General features: G+C 45.6%; 1 protein-coding gene across 1 annotated transcript in view; it reads right to left on the reverse strand.

Moving 5' to 3' along the window:
- The window catches only part of LOC108801163 (meiotic recombination protein DMC1/LIM15 homolog), a 103,673-nt gene that overhangs the window by 22,032 nt on the left and 57,673 nt on the right, over nucleotides 1-23,968 (reverse strand). The window contains exons 5-6 of the mRNA XM_018573094.1: nucleotides 17,217-17,290; nucleotides 12,591-12,705 (exon numbers count right to left, since the gene is read on the reverse strand). Of these exons, the coding sequence (XP_018428596.1) occupies nucleotides 12,591-12,705; nucleotides 17,217-17,290 (189 nt within the window). The remainder of the gene's footprint in view (nucleotides 1-12,590; nucleotides 12,706-17,216; nucleotides 17,291-23,968) is intronic.

Consider the following 23,968-nt stretch of genomic DNA (forward strand, 5'->3'; position numbering starts at 1 on the left):
GGGAGGGGGGCGCATTGTGGAATCTGGCCTTGGGGCGGCAGGGAGAGTAAATCCCTGACCATACACATACCTTGTACTTGCAGTCTTCTCTTCCTTAGCAGCAGGGGGAGGGGCGGCGATTTGCATATGAATGAGTCGTGATATTTACATATGAGTGGGTCACGGCTTATTGATATGTAAATTACCACGGCCCATTCATATGTTAATATCATGGCCGGTACCGGGACAGTGCAGGAAGAGCCCCAGCAAGCTCCGGAGAGAGCACAGAGTAGAGAGAGCTGAGTGAGGAGGTGTTTTTCTGGCCTCCCCCACCAGGGCCCTCTAGTGTCTACTGTGTGGTAGTGCCGGCTCTGCTCACTACCACACAGTAGACACGGCTCTGCTCAGAGCCGGTCATCGGGCATAGCGGACCGGCCCGAACATAATCAGGTTGATTGTGTTCGGCCCGGCCCACCGGGCAAGTGCCCGGTTTGCCCTATGGCCAGTCCGACCCTGGATCTAATAGTGGGGGTTTTTCCCTACATGCGTCAAGTAAGAGAGGTGATCTAGAACATTGGAAAGACCCGGATATCTGTTCTAGATCAATAGAGAACTATAAGTCCCCCTAAGGGAACGGTAATAGTGAAAGTTATAACATAATTTAATTTGAGTGGTCTTTAAAGTGTGAGTACTGATGGGTTAGATGAAGTCTACTAAAAGGTTAAATTGGGGTAGTAAACATGTTAAGGGCAGATCTAATGCCTAGTTACACTCATTTATTTAATTATGGTATAATGGATTAAATATGTATCCTTATATGGCTCTCAGTGTACAGGTTGAATTAATGGTCATTAGAAGCTATCGAATTATAGTTATGGATAGCGGACATCGGATTGAGGGCTGCATTTTTGAGCAGTTATCGAGCAAATTGCTAGTACAATCTAATTCAGGCTCCTTATAATTTCTAGTGAGTTTCAGTACCCTAGAATTATTGGTGTAAGCAGCTCTGGGAGCCAGGGACCTGGGGGATAGCAGTTTCAATCAGTTTGCTATCCCGACCAGTTTACAAAATGTGGACTTCATACTAAAACGGACCAAGAAATATTAGCTGCTTATGTTAGATCTTCTTTATGTGCCGTTCGCAGTCGTGCGCCCTCACTTGACCCGAGCATGGGGAGTTCCCCCTGTTCGTGTTGAGTGAGCCACTCGTATTGGGTGACTTGTAAATTGTATTTCGATGGGGCACTGAGGTGCCCTAGGTTTTTGTGTTTAGTGTTATGTTGTTATGTGTGTTTTTTGGTTTATGTGGTTAGAGTAATCTACCTTTTTCTTTCTATGGACCTCCTTTGTTTTTCTTTAAACCTTTTCTTGTTAAGGTGGGGGCCAGGGAGGGGGAACCAAATGTTCTAGGTTTTATTCCCACGTGAGTGGGGGGGGGGGGGGGGGGGGGGGTGATTTGGGTCAGGTTAAGACTATTGTGGGACAGCAGGTATCAAATTGGAGACAGGATGGACTATGTACAATCAATAGGATACCATGGCTTCTGGCCGAGTTGATATTCGTATAGCCACACATAATGTTCAGGGCTTTAACTTGCCCGTAAAACGGCGAGTAGCCTTTAACCATTACCAATCAAAAAATAGATGTGCTTTTTCTCCAGGAAACGCATTTTATTAACAGTTATAATCCATCTTTTATACACAAACATTACACGCAGTATTACTTAGCTAATGCGGCAGATAAGACTAAAGGAGTAGCCATTATGTTCGCTAAGCATATATCTTTTCAATTACATTTAGAACTTAAAGACCCTGGAGGACGTTACCTACTGTTGAAAGGCACTATAGGGGATTAGTTGTTTACGTTTATCTCTTATTATGCCCCTAATGTCGCTCGAATCCCTTTTTTTAATCATCTTTTTTCGGTTCTTTCGCCCCATATAGAGTATAGAAGTGTTAGCGGGGGACTCAAATTTATCTCTGGACCTTAATATCGATAAATCTCATCCTCACAGTACTAGACTGAAACATCCCCCTAAACGTGGATTAAGGCTGGCAAAACTCCTCCACTTGCATAAGGTGGTGGATGCATGGCGGGAGTGTAATCCCTCTACTAAGGACTACACTCATTTTTCTCACGTTCATTCAACTTATGCTCACATAGATCATATTTTTGTTACGCCTCGGATGTTGGCTGGTATTAGATTTGTAAAAATTAGGAGAGGTTTCCTGGTCTGACCATGCTATAATCATAATGACTTCTTCTTTGGCCCAACCCGTTCAAGGAGTGGGCCACTGGAGACTTAATGATTCACTTCTTAGTGATCTAGGGATAGTTGCAGAAGTCCAGAGCGCATTGATTGAATACTTTCGTATTAACACTTCCTCAGTATCCTCATCAATTACCAACTGGGAGGCTCATGAAGCTACTATAAGAGGGCATCTTATTTCTATTGCTACACGTAAGAAACGCCAACGGACATCTCATATTTCTAAATTAGAAGAGGAATTGCTGACGTTGACCCAGGCACATAAACAGAATCCAACGAAGGCTCTTCGAGAGCGTATTGACCAGATACGGCTATCTCTAAATCTGGCCCTTACAACGATGGCGGAGCGGAGTCTTCGTTGGTCTCAACATAGATTTTATTCTCATGGGGACAAAATTGGCCATCTATTAGCGGTTAAACTAACACCAAAACTTCGTAATTATTCGATTCCCAAAATAAGATGTGCGAATGGAATATACTCGCAGAACCCCAAAGTGGTTATTCAGGAATTTTAGTCCTTCTATACTAGATTGTATGCAAACACCTATGTTCCACCTAAATTGCTAATACAGCAATTCTTGAGATCCATGGCACTCCCCAATTTAAATCCTGGACATGTAGCTTTATTGGAAGAATCAGTTACTCAATTCGAAATTAAACAAGCAATTAAACAAGCCAAAATATCCTCGGCCCCTGGTCCGGATGGTTTTTCAGCTAGTTACTATAAGAATTTTGAAGAGATACTTCTTCCTCATCTTGAAGCCCTTTTTCTAGCTATTTAAGTTCACATATGAACAAGGCATTTTTAAGTTTAATTCCTAAACCTAATAAAGATCCAGGAGAAATAGCTAATTATAGACCTATATCTTTAATTAACAACGATCTTAAACTGCTTACAAACGTTTTGGCAAATAGAATTAACTCTTTCCTGCCCACCTACATTTATAAAGATCAGGTGGGGTTTATCAAGGGGAGGCCGGGGCAAGACCAAATCCGTAGAGCAATCGACATAATATCCTTGTTAAAATCAGGGTGGGGTAAAATTCCAGGGGTTACTGGATTGTTGCTACCTGTGGATCTACAGAAAGCTTTCGATTCAATATCCTAGACCTATCTCTTTACGCTTTTTTTTTTTTAAACGTTTTTTTATTAGTTTTCATTCCACCAACAGATGGATAAAGTACAACAAAAACAAAAGACAAAAACAAAAATCATGTACATATCTCGTGCTTGCAATGATGATACAAGGTAATTCAATCAAGTCATGGCAGTGTTATATCAGCAAAACAGTAGTTGACGAACACTCAATACTAGGGTATCACCCGATCTGCGCGCACCCATATGGTCTCTCCACCTATTAGTGTAGTAGCTAAGCAGGGGCATACTCCTCTGGTATCTCCAGTTGTCCCAGAGACTTGTCAATTTTTTTTCTAGGTACCATGTAGTGAGTCTAAAGGGGTATATTAAAGCATACAACTCCGTTCCTGCATAATGATATAGTATGAAAGACTCCCATTTCTGGAAGAAGCTTGCTGTGTGGCGATCTCGCTCTAGGGTGGCCTCCAACCTCTCCCTCCACATTAGTGACATCAGTGCCTCCTTGAAATGTTGGGTGGATGGTGGTTGCGTGGAAAGCCAGTGATGCATAATTATGCGTTTCGCTATCAGTAGAGCTACATAGATCCACCTCTGTCGCTGCCTACCCCTTGCTGGCATGGAGTTCCAGTAGCTAAAGAGGCATATCCATGGTTCTCGGGGTATAGGGAATTCCTGTATTACAGACATGTAGGAAAGGACTGAGTCCCAGTAAGTGGCTATTTGAGGGCAATCCCAGAGACAATGAAGTAGCGACGCCCCTTCCAGAGAACAGTTGGGACACGCTGTCAAGTATGGACTGGGAGCCTGTATTTTGTGGAAAAAATCAAAAGCATAGTATGCCTTATGGATTATTCTGAAGTGCGTCTCCCGCCACTGTTCATTCGGGGTACAACTCCTAATATTGTGACAACCCTCAAGAATGGCATTGTCGTAGTCTTCCAATGGAAAATCTTTCCTCCATTTAAGAAGGGAAGTTCTAGCTGGTGAAGGTACAAAGTAGGAGTTTAAAAGGGGGTATAATTGGGCAATTGATCCAGGAGTAGAGGCCGAAATTCTATCTAATGCCGTGGTCTGGAAGAAAGTGGTGGGCACGGTTGTCTCACTACGCCAATAGTGGGTCACTTGTAGGTATTGATATTGGTCTTGCGGTGGCAGGTGAAATTTCACCTGTAACTCTGGGAAAGTAAGGGGACGGTGTGTATACGGGTCGAACAGTTGAGCCACAGTTTTTAAACCCTTCTTCGCCCAGGTCCTGAATCCCACATTATCCGAGCCCAAAGCAAAGTGAGGGTTATTAACAATGGGGACATGCACTGAAATGTAGGGATGTAGTCCTGTTTTTAGTCTATATTCATGCCACGCAACAACCGTATCCCTGATCAAGGAATTGGTGCGCAGCAAGGAAGGTAGCTTGTTAATGCGAGTATGGAGTATGGCTTTTAACGACCAAGGAGAGACCAATTTAGTTTATAGGGTGAGATTGGAGTAGCAAGAGGTGTCTAGCAACCAATCATAGGTGTGGCGTAGGAGACACGCCAAGTTATAGGCCCGAATGTTAGGGAGACCCAGGCCACCCTCCAGCTTATGGACCTGGAGTTGGCGATAAGGAATACGGGGACGTTTAGATTTCCACAGGAACTTGGTATATGCCCGTTCTAGGAGCTTCACATCAGCATGTTTGAGTAATAGGGGAAATGTTTGGAGGGGGTAAAGTAATTTTGGAAAGCTTAGCATTTTAAGGACATGAGCCCTACCAAATAGCGAGAGGGGAAGTGAAGTCCAGATTTCCAGTTCCTTCTCAGGTTTTTCAATAAGAGGTTTATAATTTAGAGTATAGAGTGCGGAAGGCATTCTGCCCAACTTGATGCCCAGGTAAGTGATATGATTGCGTGCCAATTGCAGGCCGTAATGCGCAACTACTGGGGAACTCAGGGAAGGTGTAGGGCAGTGGTGGCGAACCTTGGCACTCCAGCTGTGCCAAAACTACATATCCCAACATGTATCTGCCTCTGGGAGTTATGTCTGTGGCTGTCAAAGCCTTGCAATGCCTCATGGGACTTGTAGTTCCAAAACAGCTGGAGTGCCAAGGTTCGCCATCACTGGTGTAGGGGATAGGAACAGAATTTCACTTTTAGTTACATTTATTTTGTATCCTGAGTGGGATCCAAATTCGTCCAGAATGGACAAAACTACATATCCCAACATGTATCTGCCTCTGGGAGTTATGTCTGTGGCTGTCAAAGCCTTGCAATGCCTCATGGGACTTGTAGTTCCAAAACAGCTGGAGTGCCAAGGTTCGCCATCACTGGTGTAGGGGATAGGAACAGAATTTCACTTTTAGTTACATTTATTTTGTATCCTGAGTGGGATCCAAATTCGTCCAGAATGGCCAATACTCTGGGTACATCTATTCCCACCTTTGACGTAAAGATTAGTAAATTGTCTGCGAATAAAGCTGCTCGGAGTTCTTCAGTTCCCACTTTGATACCATGGAGGTCCGCTTTAAAAATTAGCCATCTAGATAGGGGCTCAATGGCTAGATTAAATAGAAGGGGGGATAAGGGGCAACCCTGACGCGTTCCTTGGAGTAAAGTAATAGGGGAGGAGAGAAAGCCTTCCGAAAATATTCTAGCTACTGGGGATTCATACATGGCATGTATGAGTTGTTGGAAGTGGCCCTCAAAACCCATTTTGTTCATTATTAAGAACAGCCAATCATGTCTAACATAATCAAAAGCTTTTTCAGCGTCTAACGTTATCATGGCGCATCCCTCCCCTGGTTCCCTAGAGCATTGCTCTAGAACTGCCAAAACTTTTCGAAAGGTAATTACTGCAGCCCTACCCCTGGTAAAGCCCACCTGAGTGGGGTGGAGAAGGTGCGGCATGATAGACGCTAGTCTATTTGCTAGTATTTTGGAGAGTATTTTAGAGTCCACATTTAGTAAGGAAATGGGTCTATAAGAGTCAGGTAGCTGCGGATCTTTACGCGGTTTTAAGAGCACCTTGAGATAGGCCTCTTTGCCTGTGGGCAGGTATGACCCTGTCCTCCACATATGTGTGAATGCTCTGTGAAGTGTGGGTGTCAGCGAGGACTTCAAAAGCTTATACATTTCTGCAGTGTAACCATCCGGTCCCAGAGATTTACCATTGCCCAATGAAGCTATTGTGTGTAATATTTCCGGTTCTGTTATATCTGCATTGAGGGATTGTGCTTGAGATTCCGTTAGGGTAGGTAGAGGGATGGTATCAAAGGGGAAAGTAGAATGATCCTTCGGTGCAGAGTGTGTGGTGTATAATTGTTGATAATATGAGTGTAATAAATCATTTATTTGTTTAGGGTCAGTAATCCTTTGTCCCTGACGATTCTTTAGACAATGTATTGGGCGAGGACATTGTAGTGGTCTAACCAGATTAGCTAATAGTTTGCCACACTTGTTGCCAAATTTGTGAAATTTCAGCTCCCATATTGATTTAGTGTATAGGTCATACCGGCGCAATATGGTTTCATATTCCCCTTTCGCTTTGGCCCAGGATGACATGAGTTCCTTAGTGGGATTAGCCTTAAATGTTGAGTAGGCTTGACGCAAGCTAAGACTTGCTGTTGTCTGGGAGATTATTGACTGCTTTCACTTGGCTCCAACATACACTATCAGGCGCCCCCGTAGATATGCTTTACCAGCCTCCCAATATAGTGTAGGCGATATCTCTGGGGTGTAATTGGTGGTTTTGTAATCCTGCCAGGCTGCCTGGACTGCATCTCTAAAGTGGGCATCTTCTATCAGATGGGAGGGAAAACGCCATATGCGTGTGTCACCCCTCGGTTTACGTTTGTGCAAATGCAATGCTACTGGAGCATGGTCGGATATGAGTAGATCATGAATGATAGCTAGTTGGGCAAAGGACAGCAGCGAGTGGGAGCAGAAAATATAATCCAAGGAATAATCTCGCCCTCGTCCGGTGATCGTAAAATATCTATTCTATGTAGATAAATCGGACATTCTAAAGGCTTACCGCGCTACTGCGAACCTCCGCCTTGAAGAGCATAATATCCTGCTGTTTGGCGACTACTCAGCGGAGGTTAGCCGCAAAAGGAAGACCTTCTCTGAGATATGCAAGACCCTTCGACAACGGAACATACGGTTCTCACTGACGTACCCAGCGATTCTCCATATTCAACCTTTGGATGGATCTAGACATACCTTCACTACACCGCAGGAGGCTACCTCTTTTCTGGAATCCAATAATACAGCGGGCCTGGATCAACGCACACACTCGGGAAGCAAGCGGCAACGTCGGTTCTCCCCCCCTCCGGCCTCGGAGGCGATGGAACCCTCCTGAACAGAGTGAGAAGCGCTCGTGCCGCCAGGATCCTATTGCGTCCGGAGTCGACACATTCGGAAAGAGAGGCGTGGACTGGGGAGCAGTAAGTGTATTCCCTACCCTCCAGATTTTGCAGCCTCCACACATCGAAAATGTTTAAATCAGACTGGAATTGCGCCAAGTGAGAGGGTGAAGAGGGGGTTATCCTGCCGCGCACTGTGGCAGCCGACATCCGATCCTCATCCTCTGACAGTACGGCGTTCACATCTCCCCCTATCCCCTTATTTGTCGCCGTATCACTTAGGATCCATGAGGCCAGGGTGCGAAAAAAGGTGCTAGGTGGAGAGTTCGCTGCATATATGTTTTAAAACATGTATTCTTCCCCTTCAATGATAATACGAGCTTTCACAAGGCGTCCCTCCGTATCATTGTCCGTAGAAAGTATCGTATACGAGAGGGCCTTGTGCAAAAGGATAATGACCCCCGCCTTACGGCCATGTGAAGGAGAGCCTATGACCTCACCCACCCAAAATTTTCGCATCCTGTGAAAATCTACTTGTTGCAGGTGGGTTTCTTGTAAAAGGGCAACATGAGCTTTCAGTTTAGCAAGGTGTCACAATATTCTAGTGCGTTTCTGAGGGGACAGTAGACCTTTCACATTCCACGTTACAATGTTAACTGTATTAGACATATACACAGTGCTGGGACATATCAGATGCAGAGGTAATGCACCCCTGCACAAAATTCCACCCATAACCTTCAAACACATGGTTCATCAGGAGTATTTCTGAAGTCATTATAGACCAATTTTCCAGGCAAGATACGGTTATTGTGTCTAACAAAGTTAGAGGTACAGAGCATCTAGTACAGTATACAATACCAGCCATCAGGTTATCGCAATATGAGATATCGATGAGCACATACATGAGTAAAAACAATAAATCAAAGAAAGCAAAAAATAAACCAAACTGCAACAAGTATAGAACATATAGAACCATTCTTCCGCTAATCCACCCGAGATCCGTCCGTTTGGAGCAGAGTGGATACACTGGGTGGATTGAAGAACGTTTGAAGAAAAAAAACAACTAGCCATGGTACTCCCATTTTTCCTGCCAAAGGTAGTCTCGAGAAAAAAAAAGACGAAATGTTTCAGCATTGGGGACTGTCAATCACATGGAAAAAGAAAGGGGGGAGAACACTTCGTGGCCAGAGCTACCTGGTAGTCCAGAAAGTTAGGCAATAGAAAAAAAAAACAAAAAAAAAACGGGACATAGTTATAGGATATAGTTATGCGTTATGATCTGCGGTTCATCCCAAAGGACAGCGAGGTCAGATCCATGTAGGGGGTGCCGGGAAGCGTAAACCGCATGTCTCAGCACTATGGTCCCCACGATGACATCCCGGGAGGAAATAACCGGTAAGGAAAATTTGCCGACCATCAAAGAAAATAGAAACAAAAGGAAACCGTGGAACTTTAAAACTTTAAACTTGAAAGCCATTGCCGGGTACGACATCCGCAACGCAGGCCCACTAAGCAGGCAGCTTGGGCAAGAGAATGTGTCGACTCCGGACGCAATAGGATCCTGGCGGCACGAGCGCTTCTCACTCTGTTCAGGAGGGTTCCATCGCCTCCGAGGCCGGAGGGGGGGAGAACCGACGTTGCCGCTTGCTTCCCGAGTGTGTGCGTTGATCCAGGCCCGCTGTATTATTGGATTCCAGAAAAGAGGTAGCCTCCTGCGGTGTAGTGAAGGTATGTCTAGATCCATCCAAAGGTTGAATATGGAGAATCGCTGGGTACGTCAGTGAGAACCGTATGTTCCGTTGTCGAAGGGTCTTGCATATCTCAGAGAAGGTCTTCCTTTTGCGGCTAACCTCCGCTGAGTAGTCGCCAAACAGCAGGATATTATGCTCTTCAAGGCGGAGGTTCGCAGTAGCGCGGTAAGCCTTTAGAATGTCCGATTTATCTACATAGGATAGATATTTTACGATCACCGGACGAGGGCGAGAGTATTCCTCTTGAGGTGGACCCAGACGATGCGTTCTCTCTACTACGCATTCACGTGCAAGGCCCAGCTTGTCCAGAAGGATATGGGAGCAGAGGTTCAATAGCTCTGCAGGCATGTAGGTTTCAGGGAGGCCCACTATGCGGAGGTTATTTCTTCTGGAGCGATTTTCCAGGTCCTCAAGTTTCGTGGAGATTACTCATTGTTGCTGGGTAAGTGTACGGATCTTGGAATTGGCAGCCACCAGTTCATCTTCCAGCAGAGAAACCCTGTTTTCCACCTCCGTTACCCGGCGGGTCTGCGCCAGAATGTCTTGGCGTAGGGATTGCATACCCTTGGTGATCGCTGCTTCCACTGCCGCCGTTATGGAGGCTTGAATAGTGGGCTTCAGCAATTTGGCCACAGCGGCAGCGATTTTGGCCTGGGGGAGCCTGGGTCCGGGATCGAGTCGGCATCTGAGTCATGTGGAGAGTCCGGTTGGGAGGCCTCCATAGCCTCGAGTAAAGTTTTCGCGCCCTTTTTCCCAGTCTGATTTTGGTCCCGAGGTGTGCCGCGGGATCGTTCTATGAACTTGTCCATCTTTGGGCCGAGTTCGAGTTGCTGTGCTATTTTAGCTCAGTGGCAGCTCTGGCCGATTTAAAACGCTGAATTATTCGTCCCGGGGAACCGGAGCTCCTCACATGTGCGACTCTCCTGGCAGGCGCCGGAACCGGAAGTCCTCTTTACGCTTTTAGAGGAATGGGGGTTTGGTACTCAGTTTATTCGTCTGCTCCGGAAATTATATTCCTTTCCATCAGTTGTTATTAAGATGCAGGGATTTAAATCAGCTCCAATCCCGATTTATAAGTGCACCAGACAGTGGCGTCACAAGGGGGGTGCGGCCCGCACCCGGGTGACACCATTGGAGGGGTGACACCAAAATGACTCACAGACATTGGACACAAATAGCTTGCACTGTTGTGTTACATGTGAAAAACAATACATTATTTTACAAAAAAAAAACCCATAGAACCATCAGTTCACATCATACTCCCCTGGCCCCTTTATATCAAAATCCGGTATTTTCACCTGGAAATCACTCTAAATCATTCCAATGGTGATTGGACAAAGGCTTATATAGAATTGGTCAATATTTTAAGAGGGGGAGACCTCTGAATTTGGAATACTGTAGGGAGCATCTGGGCATGCCATCATCGGAGTTGTTTCGTTACTATCAGATTACTAATTTTTTACGTAAGATAACAGCACAAAGTGATCCAGGTAGTGGCCTCAGCCTGTATGAACGCTGGTGCCTTCACTCTACTAACCAAAGAGGGGCTATCTCACTACTGTATTCCATAATGTTAGAATCTCCTCCCAAACAGCCATATATGCGGGCCTAGGAATGGGACTTGAGTAGGGAAGTGCCGGAGGAGGTATGGAGGTGTCGCTCAAGAGTGACAACTAGGGGCCTGCTTAATGTCTCACTGATGGAAGCCAATTTTAAGGTTTTCTCCAGGTGGTACCTGGTGCCCTCTAGACTTGCTCTTATGTATCCAGGATCATCTCCCCTATGTTTTCGAGGATGTGAGCTCGGGGGCACCATGTACCACGTGTGGTGGGCGTGTCCCTGCATCCGTGCATTTTGGGGAAGGGTGTTCAATTTGATCTTCCGGGTCACGGGAGTGCGTGTCCCTAGAGATCCCGGGTATGCTCTGTGACGGACCGCCTGGTACCCCAACTGGGTACCTCCGTCAGAAATCAGCTTCCTCTCCGCTGGAACCCGAATCCCAGTGTCATCAGCCCAAACCTGCCTAATTTTTGGACAGAGCCAATATATTAGGACAGAACGCTAAACCTCTCAATCATTAGACAACACCAATGTTGAGGTGGAAACCAAGATCTGACTTTATTGAAGGAAGCACACAGAGTTTATACCTGACAGGATCAGATTAGAGTTCAGTGTGTCCCCTCCCCCAGACAGCTAGGTGCCGTATTAGAAGTCTTTTAAGCACAGACACTCTTTGGGATGAATGTCCTTAATCAGAGAGGAGCTTAATCCCATCATTGCAAACAATGGTCACTCCAGACAGCCTGCTGCCTTTAGAAGAATGGTTCAGATCAAGGCAAATAGAGACAAGTTCTCTCTCTAGATGAAATATTAAACTGGAAACACACAGCACACAAAGTTCTCTGGGCTAATAAATCTCTGCAGCCCTAGGTCCGTGGTCTGTAGGAAGGAGGCTAGCCCTCAGGCTCCTCCAGCAGCCCTGGTGACGATTCAGTCCGTCACATGCTCTCCTTAATGATACCCTTCCCGGGGTACCTAGACACTGTACACGACTGATAATGTTCATATTCCTGGCAGCCAAAATTACGATTGCTAAGGCCTGGAAAACACCCAGGGTGCCATTGAGACAAGTAAAGATCAAGCTGTCTTGGATCATGACTCACGAAAAAATGGGCGAGTATTCTTCTGGATAAAGATGCACAATTTGAGTTAACATGGGACCCGTGGCTGGCTTACGAAGGCTGTGTCGCAATAACAGAGAGTGAGTGAAGAATTTTGGGGCTTAGTTTGCCCGGACCAAATCAATTAACTGGTTCCCTACTTTGAAACTGGGCTCCTTGGTTAGTTATATTTTAATTGGTTTTCCCTATTTTCCCCCCTCCTTTCTTTGGTTCCCTTCTCTTTTCACTAAGGTCTTGCGATGGTTGTAAAGTGTATGGCCACCTTTATGCTGGCCTAGCCTACAGTTGTTTTTGTTTGCCAATGTCCAATCCTCTTGTAGGTGGCAGTATGACCTGAAGGTTAAAGACTTCCTTCTTAATAGATGAGAAATAAATATATATTTTTTTATTTTAACCCTTTCAATGGTCTGTCTGCCAATGCTGTCTGGCTATGTTAAATAGACTACATAGGATAAAACAAATATCCTTACCTTCTGAGATTTTCTGAAGCCTAGACAGCATCTGAGCTAGTTTCTGCTGCCTCTCAGCTAACTCACCTCGACCACTGAAATCCACTCGAAAAAGAGCCATGATGGAATCAATAATCTGAATATATAAAAATACTATGTTGTAATAAAAGTGATATTAAAATCAAAAGGTTTTAAAGATATTTCAAAATGCTGATTAACCCTTTCGCTGCCAAGCCCTCCGGAACATTTTTCAAATCAGCTGGCCAAGCCATTTTTGCATTTTTTGCAATTTTTTCCTATTGATTTGATTTTCAACTGCTGTGTTGCTAGCGTTTGTAAAAGACCCCCCAAACCATATATTTTCTGAAAGCGCAGGCCCGGTAGAATAAAAAGATGGTGATACTAAATTTGTAGGCCCTGCGATAATTGCGCAAATGTTTCTCAAATTAATATTAAACCGATAAAAATACACAATTCAATTGTTAAAACACACCAAAATCAACCGTTAAATATCAATGATATTTAACGATCCCCCGCTCGGCTACGCTACAGAGCCGCTGTCATCCAAAAACTGACAGGATGACAGCGGCTCCGATCACTACCGGCAGGGGGGGGGCGCGCCCGGTATTTTCGGTAATAGCGGTCATCAGCGGCTTGTGAGCCGCTGATGACAGCTATTATTTTGAAGGGTACAGTCTGCTGAACAGTTCTGCTCTAAGCTTATGGTCACTAAATCGACCATGAGCTTATAGCAGAACTGTAAATGCCACCGACGTAAGGCATACTGAGCTGGCCAGCCAGGAACACTTTTGTTCCGCCGTATGCCTTACGTCGGTGGCAGGGAAAGGGTTAAATCACATTGCATGGATGCTGTTCCTTGATGTTTAAAAGGTTTAGGGGGTTATTCACTAAAGGCCTGAAAGATCCAGCAGTAGCTTCGGCTGATCCTTCGGCTCTCTTTGGCCGCCTCTGCCCTTCGGTTCAGTCGAACCGAGCGGCTCAGCCGAGCCAAAGGCATATGCTTTCGGCTCCACTGAGCCGTAGCGTGGAGATAGGTTGGCCGAAGCAGACAGATCTCCACGCAAATGACAGCTGGGGGTCGGTTCCGCCCAGTTGTTATTCATTGGCTGGTACCTGTTAGAAAACTCTGGCAGGTGCTGGCCAGTAGGAAACAGTTGGGCAGTGCTAGCTGTCATCGCACCGCTAGCTCCGCCCAATAGTTTTTTCCCCTTTAAAAAAAATTATACAATATATACTGTATATATATATATACTTTTTTTTTCCAGATGTTGGATCGGCTGAGTCGAAGTCCCTCTGCACTTCGGCTCAGCCGAACATAACTTGTTACCAGAACAGAGTGTGAAAAGTGCCTTACAGAGCATGTCTTACAGCATGCCTTGCAGAGCATGTTCGGCTGACCGAAGGCAGCCGATGTACAGCTGATTTCAGCCGATGTACGTCTAAAATCAGCCGTACTGAGCCGGAATGGATAGCCGAACGTAATTCGGCTCACTTCACTTCGGCTGGGTTATTCACTTGGCTGCCTTTGGCAGCTTTGTGGATAACCCCCTTAGTTTCCTGCAGAATCATCTGATACCCTAAGCATTTGTCCCAATATGCTGTTTTATGGTGGGTCCTTTCCATTGCAAGGTTCCTATGGAGTCACCCTTGTTTGTGCAAGTAAGCTATGTGAGTCTCCACAAACACACAGCACAGGAAGGCAAATCACTTCCCTGCTTCCTTCTCCTCCCCCTACCCCTCCTTCCTTCCTTCTCCCTTTTCCAAACTAGTAGATGGACAGCTGCTGGAGACTGTGCTGATGCTTGTGATCTTGTACTGGACAGGCAGTTTTGGGAAGCGGAGCTTAGAGAATTGTATTTGCTTGGAAAAAAATGTAAAGAAATACAGTAAACTCTGTTATCCAGTATTCAGCTAGCCGGAACTCACATCTAACTGGCAAAAAAGCCAGTGTACTCACTGTTCTGCCAATCTGTGGCAGGACCTTAAAAGAGCTGTGCGTAAACAAATGCACACAAATCTCAATGAACTGAAGCATTATAAAGAAGAGTGGGCCAAAATTAATTCACAATGATGTGAGAGACTGATAAAGTTAGAAAATGATTGCTTCAAGTTATTGCTGCTAAAGGTGGTTCTACAAGCTATTAAATCATAAGGTGTACTTAGTTTTTCACATATGGTTTCTCCATTTTGGCTTAATGTTTGTAAAATAAATAATGACACAGTGTAATATGTTATGTGTTCCTGTTCATCTGAGGTTGTATTTACCTAATGGTAAGACCTACTGTGAACCAGAGGATTTGTATTATGTCCTGATACTTTAATATGTCCTAATACTTAAAATCATAGAGTTCAAAGAAGGTATACTTTCTTTTTCACATGACTATTTGTATAGTGGCTTTCCACTGGTAGTTAAAAAAAAGTACATGGGAGGTACTTCATCTCGGCATGTCAACCCTATGCACTGAGCTGCGCTGTTTACATTGCCTGCCGCACATCTCCTCCTTCCCGCCATCCGCACAGGCGAGACCCCGCACAGCCTCCTTAGATGCTGGACACAGCCCTGGTGAGATGCCGCACACAGCCCTGGTGAGACCGCACACAGCCCTGGTGAGACCGCACACAGCCCTGGTGAGACTGCATATAGCACTGATTAGACCCTGCAAAGCCCTGGTCAGACCCCACACAGCTCTGGTCATACCGAACACAGCCTCCTGAGACCCCGAACAGCCCTGGTAAGCAACACAGGGTATCTAGCTTCATATTATTCTGCATTGTTGTACAATGTAGCGCTGCGATTTGTAGTCCTCTATGCTGATGGTATTATTCTGCATTGCTGTATAATGTAATGCTGAAATTTGTAGTGCTCTAGCTGGTGGTATTCTGCATTGCTGTATAATGTGTTGCTGGGATTTGTAGTCCTCTACGGCTGGTGGTATTCTGCATTGCTATATACTGTATTGCCGGGATTTGTTGTCCCTCTACAGCTTGGAGTCAGTGGCACAACTATCAGGGTCGCAGCTGTCACATCTGCGACCGGGCCCTGGCGCTCTACTGCTGTCTTAAAATCATTAGTCTCTATTATTTTAGAAAAACTGTCACATGACACTAAGAAAAAAAGTATCAGTAATTGATATCGGTGAGTACTTGAGGAAAAGTATCAGTACTCGTTCTATTGGTGTTATCGTTGCATCCCCAGTTTTTGGGGTTTCTCAGTAATTTGTAATTTTGTGCACTTATCTTTAAACACTAATATACATTCCTTAGTTAGTGTACTAAATATCATTATAAAGGTTTTAAACAGGTATTCATTATCATAGATTTAGTATTTACCAAAAGCTTAAAAACACCAGCTTCTTCATGGAATTTAGCTGCTACATAATCCAAAAGCTCCATCTGGTGTTCACCTAAAAAGAAAAAGAAAGTGGAATCAACTACCTCTCACGGGAGCAATTTGAATTTGGCAGGAAAAATAATTGTCAGAGTTGAACATGACAGCATATTCTAGACAATCCTGTGGTAATAAATGTATACAATAAATGTATGCATTATTTCTTTTTTCAATATTTGTATAATATATATTTTTAATTCTTATGTTATCACACACATCATAAAACAGAGTGTGCAGTAGTGGTCAAAGAGATCCAATAGTGAATATTCCAACAAGTTAGAGCAGAAGTATTGCATTGTAGAAAAATAGTATACAGTGGTTTAAATGTTCATGAACTAAGTGGTATTGGGGATTTACATTGTGTGGTATTAAAGCATATGAACAAAGTGTAATCCTTATGAAAAGTGAGCCACTTGTGTGGAGCTTTGTCTATAGATAGTGGCCGAAATGAATGGGGTGTTGGAAAGGTAAGGATAAGGCTTGGATATCAATCTGCCAGCACGCACACAGCCCTGGTGAGACCGCACACAGCCCTGGTGAGACTGCATATAGCACTGATTAGACCCTGCAAAGCCCTGGTCAGACCCCACACAGCTCTGGTCATACCGAACACAGCCTCCTGAGACCCCGAACAGCCCTGGTAAGCAACACAGGGTATCTAGCTTCATATTATTCTGCATTGTTGTACAATGTAGCGCTGCGATTTGTAGTCCTCTATGCTGATGGTATTATTCTGCATTGCTGTATAATGTAATGCTGAAATTTGTAGTGCTCTAGCTGGTGGTATTCTGCATTGCTGTATAATGTGTTGCTGGGATTTGTAGTCCTCTACGGCTGGTGGTATTCTGCATTGCTATATACTGTATTGCCGGGATTTGTTGTCCCTCTACAGCTTGGAGTCAGTGGCACAACTATCAGGGTCGCAGCTGTCACATCTGCGACCGGGCCCTGGCGCTCTACTGCTGTCTTAAAATCATTAGTCTCTATTATTTTAGAAAAACTGTCACATGACACTAAGAAAAAAAGTATCAGTAATTGATATCGGTGAGTACTTGAGGAAAAGTATCAGTACTCGTTCTATTGGTGTTATCGTTGCATCCCCAGTTTTTGGGGTTTCTCAGTAATTTGTAATTTTGTGCACTTATCTTTAAACACTAATATACATTCCTTAGTTAGTGTACTAAATATCATTATAAAGGTTTTAAACAGGTATTCATTATCATAGATTTAGTATTTACCAAAAGCTTAAAAACACCAGCTTCTTCATGGAATTTAGCTGCTACATAATCCAAAAGCTCCATCTGGTGTTCACCTAAAAAGAAAAAGAAAGTGGAATCAACTACCTCTCACGGGAGCAATTTGAATTTGGCAGGAAAAATAATTGTCAGAGTTGAACATGACAGCATATTCTAGACAATCCTGTGGTAATAAATGTATACAATAAATGTATGCATTATTTCTTTTTTCAATATTTGTATAATATATATTTTTAATTCTTATGTTATCACACACATCATAAAACAGAGTGTGCAGTAGTGGTCAAAGAGATCCAATAGTGAATATTCCAACAAGTTAGAGCAGAAGTATTGCATTGTAGAAAAATAGTATACAGTGGTTTAAATGTTCATGAACTAAGTGGTATTGGGGATTTACATTGTGTGGTATTAAAGCATATGAACAAAGTGTAATCCTTATGAAAAGTGAGCCACTTGTGTGGAGCTTTGTCTATAGATAGTGGCCGAAATGAATGGGGTGTTGGAAAGGTAAGGATAAGGCTTGGATATCAATCTGCCAGCCCTGGCTGCCATGCCCAAGATTAAACTTGTATTTAATTGTCCTGAGTCATGGCTCCCAGGATTGCCTGAGTGTGGCCAAAAATTATTAAATAGTTCACGCTCTCCTACCTTCTGCTGAACTGATGGGGCCTGGGGAGAGAGGGGACTATTTAATCATTTTTGCCCACACTCCTGACAATAAAATTACAGTATCAGCCTGCACAGGGCTGCCTGGGCCCCCAGATTGATAAGCAAAAAAAAGGGGGAGAGGGCAGAGAGCCTGCATCCCGGGACACACATCTCTACCAATCCGCAGGAAATCATATCATGTGCGATCATATGCAGACAGCCACGAAAAGATATGGCTGCTGTCACTCCATCATTACTTTGAATGGCAATTAAACAAATCAACAAAATTGGGGCTTTAATAGTATCATACTCCACACAGGACTACTAGACATTTTGTATAAAGGATAAACTATATCATCACTATGTAATTAAAAATTCTTATATTACACATATAAAAAATAAGATAAAATCATCCCTCAAACCATGGTTGAGCAAACTCTAAAGAGATCGTCAGCAAAAATAACCATACAAGGTATAAACCTGCTTTTTGTAAATTCACAACCATGATCCAAGTATGAAGCTGTGATAAGTTCAATGACCAATAGTCTCTTGAGGTCTCATTGAATGAGACCTCAAAACATTTTAACATAGAAAGAACACCAACAAAGGCAAAAACATTACAAGTACACTTAAAAGTGTATAGGAAAGTAGGGCAACGGAAGATGTGAACATTAGGGCTGGGACTAGATATATCATGTAAAAAAACGTACAGTAACAAGATAATCACATTGGGAATGTATGAAATAGCATGTAGAATAATTGTAACTAAACCCCCCAGGGTACATCCCCTCTTCACAGGTAATGTTAAAGCAAGTCCCCGTTAGACACTGCAATGCCCTGGGATGGTCAGCAGTGTATAAAAGGAAGGCGAAACAACTACAAAAAAGGACCAAGGGAACGGAAAAGGAAAACATTTAAAAAGAAACAAAAAAAGAAGAGGATGAAAGAAAGGTGATCCAGGCAGACCATACGTGTACATATTGAGATCCAGCATCACGTTCCTCAGCCAGAAGACCCTCCAGATCAGCTATACGGTCCATTTCCACAGCCCATTCAGCCAGGGAAGGGACCACCGGTGTTCGACAATGGCGCGGAATGACCGTTCTAGCAGCCGTGAGAAAGTGTTGCAAGAGGCCTTTTTTTGCCGACTCAAGCAACCCGGGCAGCATAGATAGCAACAGTATATTAGGGTCGTCTGCCACTGTAACACCTGTCACTCTGAGGTACACCTCCAGCACAGCCTGCCAAAATCCCCGGACCAAAGGGCAACTACACCAGATGTGGGTCATATGACCCAGGGAATTATTGCAGCGCCAACAGGAATCAGAGACAATGAAGAAACAGAACTTGCGCTTATGGAAGGAAAAGAAAGGAGAAAAACCGGATTAACTAGAAGCTGCTGAACTTAGGCGGTGAGCCTTAAAGGTTAATTAGTGCAGAATACAGCGCTAAAAGTCTCACAGTGTTACATTCAAACTAGGGGTATATAGAAAGGAAAATGCAATAAAGTATCAAACTCACTGTGTATAATAAAGTATCCAAAAAAATTTCTCTGTGTGAGTGAAACAGTAGTAACAAAATGAGACCTATGACAGAATATATATATGTGCAAACAAAATATATATATATTCTCAATTAACCCAGACCAGGTACCCCCAACTCCACTAGGGGTACCCCCAACTCCCATTCCCACACAGAGGAGTAGACCGGCAGAGCAGGGGAGGAGAGGAGTGTAGAGAAGGGAGACCGAATGGGTCGGAGGTAAAGAGGCCAAAAGGAGAGAGGCAAAGGCTGTGGGGGTCCCACCGAAGACATCTACATTGGGGAAGGTGGATACAAAGGATTGAATTGTCTATAAGCCAGCCAAGTCCCTCAAACCGTGTCGGAATGGACCCCTCCCACCTCATGAAGGTCTGTCAGAGCTGAGACCAATCGACGATGTGGACCCCTAGTCCAACGCCCAAATGAGGAACCGGACAATGCCAGAGGGAAAGCAGGGTTGCCGAAGAAAGGGGTCATGGACCCCACATAGGAAGAAACACTGTAACGAGCCACACAGCGATCCCACAGTTTCAAGGCGTGGGCAGTCAGAAACAGGAGAGAGAAGTGCACCGGTCTAGACCCAGGGGCTATCCAGGGTAGGGCCAACAGGTCGATGCCCGCAATTACTTCCTCTAAGCCAGTGGTTCTCAACCTGTGGGTCGGGACCCCTTCGAGGGTCGAATGACAATTTGCCAGGGGTCGCCGGGAGTCTCCCACTATTAGATTATCATCATTATTATTAATAATAATAAAAGCTGACCCCCTCGGCTTGTGTTATATGGTTTGCCATTTTAGCTGTTACAACAGTGGTTCTCAACCTGTGGGTCGCTGTGTGATTTCTGCTGTGCTCGGAAAGAGTCCTCCTCAGCCTTCTCCTAACGCAGCAGTGTCAGTTCTCCCGCCACGCCTCCAGATGTCGCTCCAGCAGCCGCGTCAACCCTAAATTTTACCGTTGGGGGTCACCACAACTTGGCAAATGTTACCTAGGGGTCCCAGCCCTAGAAAGGTTGAGAACCACTGCTCTAAGCGGACCCACTGTTTATCCTTGGCACGGTGGAACCAATCCACTAAGTGGACCAGGGCCGCAGCAGAGTGATAAAGAAAGATGTCTTGGGCGCTTGCGCCCCCTCTAAGCTTTGGCACCACCAGCGTCCTATAACAGAGCCGGGGGCGAGACGTGCCCCACACAGACTTCGTGAATACCCGTAGGATTTGCCTAAGGTATACAGCTGGGACATCGATGGGCACAGTTTGGAATAGGTATAAAAACCTAGGGACAATGTCCATTTTAAGCACATTAATACGGCCCAGCCATGAAAGAAACTTGTGGTCATACAAGGCGAGGTCCTGGGTCGTCTTCTCCAGCAAGGGCCGGAAGTTCAGAGAGTGCAGGGCAGTCAGGTCAGTAGGAAGTTGTACGCCAAGGTATTTCAAAGAAGTGGTGCAAACCCTAAAGGAGTAGTTACCAGCCAGTTCAATGAAGGGCCTCCGATCACAGGGACACATTGAGTATCTCCGACTTGGAAATATTAACTCTAAAATTGCTTAGAGAGCCGTAAAGAGCAAATTTCTGCATAATAGTAGGCAGTGCAATATGAGGCTGAGTGATGTAGAGCAGTAGGACTTCCGCAAACAGGGCAAGCTTGGACCTAAGTGTGTCCACCGAAATGCCCTGGAACATGGGTTTCTGGCAGAGAGTGACCACCAGGTGCTTCATTGTAAGTATATAAAGGAGGGGGGACAATGGACAACCCTGGCGTGTGCCATTGGAAATCTGAAAACTAGGAGAGAGGGAGCCATTGACGCGGACCCTAGTCGATGGGCCAGAATATAAAGCCATCATGTTTCTCAACATATTGGGGCGGTTGCCCAGTTGCAGCAGACTCTGCTTAAGGAAGGTCCAGTCCAGGTGGTCAAACACCTTATCCCCATCCACTGACAGGAGGCAGAGGGGGGTATTGGAGGTCTGGGCATAATGCATCAAACAACAGCCCTAATGGTGTTATCCCACACCTCCCGACCCCGGACAAACCATACCTGGTCGAGATGGATCACCTCCGGGAGAAGAGGCTAAAAGGTGGTTGGCAACCAGTTTGGCAAACAGTTTCACATTGACATTGATCAACGAGATTCGAAAATTCGTAGAGAATGGTCTTTGTATTAGGGAAATATGGGCCTCCAAGGCCCGTGTACCCGTCAGGCCCGGGGCTCTTGCCGACCGGTGTCGACCGAAGAGCCAAAAACAGTTCCTCCATTGCAAAGGGCGATTCCAAGGCCTCTGCCTCTGAGTCCGCCAACTCCGGGAGGGCTGTGGTCTGGACATAGGACGACACCTGTAAGTCGTGGATGGAAGAAGATGCGGCGGATCCCGGGAGATTGTATAGAGAGGCATAGAAATCTGGGAAGGTATGTTGGATTTCCAAAGGGGAGTGCTCAAGAGCACCCAACTCGGTTCTGATATGCGGGATATAAGCTGGGGCAGGGCGGGGGTGAAGAATCCAGGCCAGCGCCCTACTCCATTTGTCTTGAGACCCACAGGCCCTGGATGCCAATTTGTTCTGATAGGTACGTGTGGATAAGTCAAGGAGCCCCAGGAGTTTCAATCGGGCTTGAGAGATGCTCAATAAGAGCTCTGACGAAGGCGTGCGTTTGTGCTGGGTTTCCAGGTCTGTGAGGGATTGGATGGCCTTGCTGACTGATCTGGAGCGTTCCTTCTTCAACCTGGAGCCCTGTTGTATGAAGAGTCCCCTCAAAACTGCCTTCAGCGCCTCCCATGGAGAGGGAGAAGGGTGGGGTCTGAGGTGTGGACCTCCAGGAAATGTTTAATGCCGTCCAGAATAGCGGAGGAACAGCGCGAATCGGCAAGTAGAGGTTCGTTCAACCTCCGAGTCCATTCCCACTCGGGGGCCTGAGAAACCTGCACAGTGTCAGTGCAGCATGGTCCGACCAGACCTTTGGGCCAATGTCGCATGAAGGGGCCCAGTCTAAAAGGAAATGAGAAACAAAAAAAATAATCCAACCGACTATAGGAGCGGTGGGGCGAGGAAAAGTGGGTGTAGTTGCGGGCCAATGGGTGGAGAACTATCCACACGTCCACCAAGTGGTTACTGGAGAGCAGTTTCTTGACACTGCGGAGTTTGGGAAAGGACAGGGCTGAGCGTCCAGTGGACGAGTCCACAGTGGGGTCCAAGGCAAGGTTGAAATCCCCACCCACCAGCACCGAACCCTCTACAAATTCCCCAAGGACCTTCAAAACCTGGACAGTGGTAGCCGCTTGATTAGTCTTAGGGAGGTAGAAATTGGCAAGGGTAAAGGTCTGACCCCATACCGACAGTTTGAGCAGCAGGTATCGGCTAAATTCGATGGTCCATTACCGTGGCTGGAAGGGATTTGGGGATAGCTACAGAGACCCCCCCGTGATTTCTGAATAGTATTAGTGCTAGGGTACCAAGAGGGAAAGTACCTATTGGCACACGTGGGGGCATGATCCGTTTGGAAGTGAGTCTCCTGGAACATGGCAATATGTACCCGTTTTTTATGGAGATGGTATAGAATCTGCCCTCTTTTGGACTGAACATTTAGTCCTCTAGCGTTGTAAGTGCAGATACACAATTCCGCTGGGGAAATCACATGCAGAGCCATGGCAGGAGGTGGGAAAAGGAGAAGAGAGGTGAAGAAAAAGAGGGACTGACAGTAAGAAAGACAAAGCCCAAGGGGCTAGGAAAAGGAAAGATCAAAGAGGAAAAAGGGTAGAAGAGTAGGAACTCTGGGAGAGGGAGGGAAGAAAAACACGAGGAAGAGAATGGAGAGAAGGAAGGTGGAGGAAGGTAGGGGTAACAAACAACAACAGAAAGAAAAAACAAAAAGGGCGGGAGATAAAAAAAACCCTGCTACTAAAACAATATACCTCTAGCCAATGCTAGAATACAACCATCCCCTGTAGAAGATGGTGTGCCTATGTGGGGAAGAGTGGTCGAATAAGAAGAGAGTGAGGTGCTGACCAGGGACAAACCTTGAACAGAACACAGGCAACACTAGCAGCCCCCAAATTGGTAGATAAACACAGGATCGCAGGGAGTCACAGCAGCCCAACACTGTCCCCCCCGAGAGCCAGGAAGACCCCACGTGGATCCCCTGTGCCCCCCCCCGTTTCCCCCTCTAACAAGGGGATGACACCGGGAGGAGAAGGGCGAGGTCCAGTAGGGGCTCGCAAGGAGAGGAACGGGACGATCAATCCCGCCCCCCTAAGACATTTCCTGACCCCTGTCCGAAAATAGCGAAAGCAGCCCACCCAGATAATACAGTAGACGGTAGAGCCCAACCCAGCAGGACCGGGGAATACGATCAGTCGAACAGCAGGAACCATCCGGGGGCACCACTGAAAAAGGGGAAGCCCCGGAGGGCATCCCAATCCATCATATCTAACAGGGGAACCAGGGAAATCCCGGGGGTCACCGGGCACCCCCCAGCCCCAGATGGGTGCAGAAGGTGTCCAGGAAAGACGGCCCACCGCCCGGGTCCCCCATTGGCATGGGACATACGTA

Source organism: Nanorana parkeri, unplaced genomic scaffold (genome assembly GCF_000935625.1).
Source record: "Nanorana parkeri isolate BGI_ZX_2015 unplaced genomic scaffold, ASM93562v1 scaffold2233, whole genome shotgun sequence".
Classification (NCBI taxonomy): Eukaryota; Metazoa; Chordata; class Amphibia; order Anura; family Dicroglossidae; genus Nanorana; species Nanorana parkeri.